This window comes from Rhipicephalus microplus, chromosome X (genome assembly GCF_043290135.1).
Source record: "Rhipicephalus microplus isolate Deutch F79 chromosome X, USDA_Rmic, whole genome shotgun sequence".
Lineage (NCBI taxonomy): Eukaryota > Metazoa > Arthropoda > Arachnida > Ixodida > Ixodidae > Rhipicephalus > Rhipicephalus microplus.
The window spans coordinates 200,193,073-200,200,362 of NC_134710.1; the positions used below are offsets into that span (position 1 = coordinate 200,193,073).

Consider the following 7,290-nt stretch of genomic DNA (forward strand, 5'->3'; position numbering starts at 1 on the left):
CTCATTATGTTTTTTCGGCACTTGCTCTCGAACAAATACTGAGTGAAATACTGCAATGTCTCTAGAGTGAGGGCGCTAAACGGCAATGTGAGAGTGCGATCTTATAGAATGAGAAACTCTTTGCAACGTCTTCCTCTGCCTTCTTTATAGTTTAAATGGGTGTCAAAGAGAGGAAACGATAGTCGGTGCGGCAGGTAGTCGACATTATGGTGTGCCTTAACAAATTTTATTGCCAGCATCATCGCCGACGCTGTTTCTAGCTATTTTGGGGGCACCTCGGTGAGAGTAGTCCCTAACCATCTTCTTAAGTATAGTTGCGTCTTCTGGAATTAGCTAGGACACACTTCTTCAAAAAGGCATCTTGAGGACCGATGAAGTTAGAGAACTTCAAATTAATATTGTTGGAGAGAGAGTTGTTTGAGGGCGAAGAAGAGTGGCACGTTGTTACGCTTGATAACAAGTTAAAGAAGCAATGTATTTCTGTTGACACGATCCTCATGTTCTAAAGCGTTCTCTCTGTACTTTTAGTCTTTGAGTGATGCAGTATCTCATAGTGCAAGAAACCAAAACTCCCAGAAGCTCGTAAATGTTTTAGCGTGCTGCCAAAGTATTTCAAGATACATGAGCAGTGTGAGAAGATTTAGCTTTACCTTGTTGCAAACACCTTTCCCGCAAAGGTATGTGGGCTAACCAGTTGAAATACATTTCTTTTAGCATATGAGAGGCATAGTGAAAAATTTCACAGCTGTGGCCTATGCGTATTAAATAACTCCACACAGACCGGCTCAAATGCAACTCTAAGTTTTTCTTTAAACATTTGACATGCCTGCGAAAAACTCAGTTTTACATTCGAAGCCACCTTGTTTTTCGGAACATTTTTACAGCTATCGTGAATCTTGATGATATGGTCTGCCCTCTGAGCACTTTAAAACATATTGTAAGTTGACTTCATTCAAAAAAGCTCTCTAGTTTCGTGCACGCTTTCAAATGCGCCCTATTTCAGCAATCACGTACCTTTGACTTGTTCAGGAACGTCGTAATCAAACGTATACCAAAATTGCAGCTTCGTATGTACTTGAATGAAATGAGGAGATGCTTACTTACCATTAAAGTGATGGCGCCACTTTCTTGATCAATCCTGTCATTATGCTGTTCCTCTTTAATAAGAATCCCATTTCTTTTAAAATAAGCCTTTATTTACAAATCTCAGTATATACAACCTGTTACAGCGTAGTCCTTCAATAAATGTCGAAGGACGCCAAGTCTAAAAATGATCAATAAATGGAGTCCAGCTCTTTAATATAAAAAATGAATATGAGAAAAATTACTTCTATGTACACTAAGCCTTTTGGCCACTAAAACGTGTTAAGGTGTTCAAACAATATTTTTGTGAGTTTTTTGGTTTAACAAACACTTTTCACTGTATGATAATAACCTGCCCTACCAAACAAAGCACACAAGACGACCAGGCGAAGAATAATGATTGTAAAACTCGGAAGACGAAGTTAAGCTGGCAAGCTACTTTTCAGCAATGAGATACATCGCACAATGTCTCGCAGTGCAATTTCGCTTAAGACAATGACGACAATGACTGGGGAGACAATAAAACGCTCTTAAGTGTTCCTGCAGTGCTTGCTTGACATTAGCACACGGATATGTTTATATGGGCATATCCGAAAACTTAACTTGGCCCTGTAAAGTGGCTCTAGAGCAAATTCCATAAATACTGACAAACACACCGCTGGGACGTGACTGGGACGAGACTAGACACACATACTTGCAGCTCGATGAAATCCACGCATCGTTACGTCCATGCGAGGCCATCACCAGATGGCATTTCCTCCCTTTAGGTGCAGGCCATCTTGCCCGGCGTCGGGCAGGAGGCCACCGGTGATAGGACCCGACAGGCCACCCAGACCGAGCTGAGCGAGTGTATTAGCATTCAGCACAATGGGGGGTAGGATCTCGGGTCCAAGGTTTTTGAACGAGTCTTGGGGAGTAGGCAGCACAAGCTTTTTGTTCTTAGCTGCCGGAATCGGTGTGCTAAATGACTTGAGGTCCTTGAGGAATAAGATTTTTTCTGGCTGCTGGGTGTTCAGATTGCTCCCACTGGTGCTGTGGCTTGTCTGACTCTTAGTGCTGCTTGATGGTGTGTTGTGGTGCCTCAGCTCTTGGATCAGGTATGTAGGGCCGGCCGAAATAGTTCCTCCTCCGGAGAGCGCACTAGCCAAACTTGTGGGGAGCGTAGCAGCTAATCCTGTGGCCACATTTCCCCCTGTATTGCCGGCTAGACTGTGTATTTGTATAGGAGTGATCATAGGATGGACAGGCGGTGGCAGGGGAATGGGAGCCTGGATTATTCCCGGTGCATGGATAGGGAACATTTGGATGGGCTGAATCGGCTGCATATGCGGTCCGTAAGGCAGGAATGGATGGACGTGCTGCAGGAAAGGAGGTGGAGGAGGGAACACCGGGCCCCTGGGAAACATGGGATTCACTGGATACACAGAAGGAACCATGGCGGGTCCGTAACCATTGTTTAGAACTTGCTGCTGCTGTTGCTGGTGGTTGTGTTGTGGCTGTTTCTGATTGGGAAGATTCTTGAACAGTACCAAGGCTCTGCTACCAAGGCGAGGGGTACCACCCAGGCAAAAGCTGAAAGCCGCGGACAGGAGAGCAGCCTTCGCCTGCGATAAATTCATGAAAATATTACAAATTATACCATTCGAAAGCAAGTGTTGTTATGAACAGCCATTTTTACTTTTTATTTTGTTGGAAAATACACATTCCACACTAGGCAGGGCCAACCAGTCTTTCTTCTTAACTAAAGTAACATGTTTTATCTTTTCAGAAAGGTAAATGAGCATATTTAGTGCGTAATTATTACACATGCGATCTTTTTACTTTTCACACCATCTCATTGCAATAATACTGAAATCCCGGAGTAGTGCGGTCACAAAATAAACAGAAGCTGCAAACAAACCCTGCAACTTTCGCTGATATCTGAATAGCTGTAAAATCAATGCGCATGGAGTTCAAGAAACACTGCAGATGTGGCACCAACAACCATTTGGAAAAAATTTTAGCGCCCCTCATCCTTCTTTAAAGCAAGAGTGACAAAGCCTGCGGTGAATATAGTTGAACTTTATGTCTCAATTAGTGCTTCACTCGAAAATAAAAATTGCTGGCTCCATCTTTTTTAAATTAGAACAAGTCATTCCTGCATTCACAACATTGAATTGACCGTGAACTTCATTATACGCTATATAAAGTAGACAGTGGCTCGCGTTAAAATCCTGTAATGTGAAGCATATGTTTCAGGTATTTTGCAAGTGCGATTGCCGATGTAAAAAAAATAGAGAAAATACAGTGTTCTTGTGCAAACAAGACGTGTTTTTGTGCAAGCAAGAATTTTTACTCATTAAACTAGGAAGTGTCGACAAACTGTTGACGTAATGATAGGCATAAGCTAACTCCATTTTACCGCTGGTACACGTTACTTACCAGAAGACTCGTAAATCCCAGCAAGTAATTTGAAACTAGCAGTTTTCCTTGAATTTCCGGTGCAGCAACTTACTGAGAGCAGATTAGGACTCTCGTTATAGTTTCGGTACCAATCAAGTAAGTACCCTAAGCCAACTCAAGTAAGTACCCCTTCACCTAACATATTAAACTGCCTTGTATTTTTTGAAAAACAGACGACAGGTTGCTTCGCGAAGTTCATAGGATGCAATATTTTATAAGTGTTTTGTTGCAAGATGGATAGATAGATAGATAGATAGATAGATAGATAGATAGATAGATAGATAGATAGATTGATAGATAGATAGATAGATAGATAGATAAATAGATAGATAGATAGATAGATAGATAGATAGATAGATAGATAGATAGATAGATAGATAGATAGATAGATAGATAGATAGATAGATAGATAGATAGATAGATAGATAGATAGATAGATAGATAGATAGATAGATAGATAAAAATTCAAGGCGACGGCTGAAGAAATAGTTCGCCTCGTTCAAGAATGCTGTGTATTGGTTGCACCGTTTTTCGTTTAGCCGTGCCATAAAGCCATAATATTCGGCGCGAAACGATCGCAAGAGCACTTCGAATCATCGACATTATTTCAATGACATCACTCTTGTGACAGCAGTGACACTTTGAAAGTCCCTAGTTTATCATGTGATATCTAGAGTATGAAAGTATCCGCCTGTATGCTTCTAGGCATCATGGCCGTCTATTGTAAGCTGGAGATTTCGCGAGCAGAACTTAAATATTGTTTAAATATATCATAAACAACCTCTGCGAGCACCCATCAGTATTTGGAAAAGCACGCCGTATAGAAACGAAAAAAACACTTGATTCCTTGAAAACTGATTAAACATTTTCAACAAAACTCAAAGCTGACTTCTAGGAGAGGGTATGGGCCAACATTTTCACTTTTGAACTTTGATTAGTAGGAAGCCTTACGCTGCTATATTCGAAATAGATAACAGCCACTACTGACGCAAAAAGAGTTGTCCTTCGCTTGGTCATGACTTGGACAATTCTTTTTGCTCAAGCAAATCCTTTCTTATAGCGAAATCCGTACGCCTAGATGAAACTCCCAATATTGTCAAGGTGAAACGAATACGCGCGACCACGGCTCTACCACCGACAGCACATTAAACTTTTAAACAAATCCGCAGTGATCGAAGCATCACCGCGTATGGCGGGTGTAGCCGCTTCCTCGCCAACGCCAGCACCGGAGCATTGAAGCGCGACTCACCAGGGCGTGCATGTCTGAGCAGGAGCGATCGGCAATCCCCTATGCAAGAATTCCACAAGTTCAAATGATGCGCAACCAGCCGGATCCGTGCCGCTTTTATACCTCGAGTTCCCTCCTCCCAACGGAGACGCCACACTGCGTCCGACTTTGTTACACAATTTTTATTCCCTCTCTCCCACTAACCTCGACCTCCAGCAACGGCGCAGCAGCGCACCTCGATCCGTTTCGATTCAAGTTCGTCGTACTTTGGCCAAGAAACTGCCGCGAGACGTGTAAAGAATCCTAGCCCGATTGGGCGCTTCTCTAACTTCCTCGCCCTCGATCTCGTTCATCGCACTTTATTGTTTGTGCGGCGCTTCCTTGTGCGCACTCCACTCTCCGCTTCATCGGGGCTACACAATGCTGCGCTGGCCGAATGGGCCTGCGGAGGACTCTAATCGCAGAACGCTCCAGATACCCTTCCACTTAGCGCGCATCGCCCCACCAGAGACTGTGAAACTTGTGGCGCACGCACAGACTCACCGCAGCAACAAGAAAAATACATGAAAACAAGGGGACTCCTGAAATGAAAGACGAGCAGCTGCAGCAGCGTGGATGCACGTACGCCCGTGCTGAGACTCTCAGTTTTCGGCAGATTCGAGGCCAAGATACGGGAACGGCTGCAGCACTCCCCTACGCAGCTTGCACGAGCACACCAGGACATGCCTTACGGCGAAGCGCATCACAGGCCGCGTGGCCAGGTGAGGAGCCGGTCCGCGGCGCCCGTTTTCACCTCTCCCCCTCTTTTCGCCCGCGTCACCAGGAGTAATTTCTCCTTCGAGGGAGTAGGCCTCCGCGAGAGAAAATATATCATCCTTCTTGAATAAGGCGTGCTCTCAGATTGGCCCACTACTGTAGTTACACAAGTGCGGGCAGCACGCCGCGCTCGTGTGCACGTGCAACAGTCTCGTGCGAGCCGTTGCTCCACGCCTGCTAATTGCGGCACTGCGCAGTCCTCCTGCGTCCACCGGCTGCGTGACGGCACCACATCTTGTGTTCTCGTTGGGCTCTAAGCTCATGGCGTGTCCCTCGTAGCAGCCAAACTGGGTCAATGAATTCCCCTCGGACCGCCAGTAATCGAATCCTTTCGAGTCTGCCGTGATCGGCGCACTGTTTCATCTCACTTCTACCACTTGCAATGTTGCTAATTGCGTAATTTGTGCTCTTGTCTATGAACCACTCTGTACTCTTCTCTTCGTTTAGACTGAAGTGTCGCTCTTTTATAGGGAAAAAAACTGGAATGTTTGATTTTATTACAGCAAGACATTTACAGACAGAGAAAAAACACGCCACGAGGGTCGACCTGAGGGAAGTGGTGGCCGAGAAGTATACATTAAAAGCGAGCGACAAAGCAAGGAAAAAGCCGAAACAACTACTGTTCAAGCTTTTTTCAATCGATTGTGTAACATCACGAAGTTAGCCTACCATGACCTCCACTACTCATACAAGATGCGTCCGGCATTTATTTAATGGCATTTTTTTGTTCGATCAATATGTGGCGTTTAACGTCGCTGAGTCACCATATGATTCTGAGAGACGCCGTGATGGAGGGCTTCGGAAATTTTGACCACCTGGGGTTCTTTAACGTGCACTCAAATCGGAGCACACGCACCTACAGCATTTTCGCCTCCACCGAAACTGCAGCCACCACAGCAGGGATAGCGTAAGTTCTTCATCAAGACAGGCCTATTAAGTTTCTTTCTTTGTATCTTATGCGTTCTACCGCGAACGCCATTGACCATTTCAGGTACTCTCTTGAGGACGCCCTCAAAAACATCCGAGCGCTTTTGTGTGCATGGAAACGACAGTGGGTCTGGCTTCTCTGCTTTGACTACACGCTCGTCGCGCTGATAGTAGTCCCACGTCGGGAGACATTCGCTTACTGGTTCAAGGTTTTTCGCTACTCTCCTCACAAGAGTGGCCATTGATAACGCTTTAAAATGGAACAGCAGGTCGCAGTATAGCTTTTATTTACTTTCTTTTTTTAACTTCTTGGTTTCAGCACACGCAGCGCGTTGAGAAGCAATAGGCTGTATACCTTCACTCTCGTCTTCGTGCGTGTTTTTGCTTCTTAATTTTTGTGTGTTTTCGTGGAGTAAGCTAATTCTGATTTCGCTGAACGTGACGCGTAGCTCCAGTTGGTGTCCTAGTTCGAACTCACAGCTTAGAAACCGGCCTCAATGAGGGGAAAAGTGCGACGCTTGGGTATCGGAACGGTGCCCCTTGCACGCGTATTTATCGTGAACGTGACACCATTCAAGGGCGCTACAACGATGCATTTCGCTCCCGTTTAATACAACCTACGTGCATGCTTCTTGTATTGAAACAGATGACCTACATAATATTGAATTGATACTGAAGCGAGACTTCGACGTCTTTGTGAGACATCCACTTCACGCGTGTTCCTAGTAAAAATCATTGCGTGCAAACATAGGCGCCGGACTTTTTGCTGGATAAGTCAAGAAGGTATTTTAAAC

General features: G+C 44.8%; 1 protein-coding gene across 1 annotated transcript; it reads right to left on the minus strand.

The window, feature by feature from the left end:
• Positions 1-1,174: 1,174 nt before the first annotated feature.
• Positions 1,175-4,855, minus strand: LOC119187661 (uncharacterized). Its single transcript, XM_037435744.2, has 2 exons — positions 4,775-4,855; positions 1,175-2,687 (listed from the first exon to the last, which is right to left on the minus strand). Exons 1-2 carry the CDS (start codon positions 4,784-4,786, stop codon positions 1,824-1,826), a joined length of 876 nt encoding a protein of 291 aa, XP_037291641.1. The 5' UTR covers positions 4,787-4,855; the 3' UTR covers positions 1,175-1,823.
• Between the last annotated feature and the right edge of the window lie 2,435 nt (positions 4,856-7,290).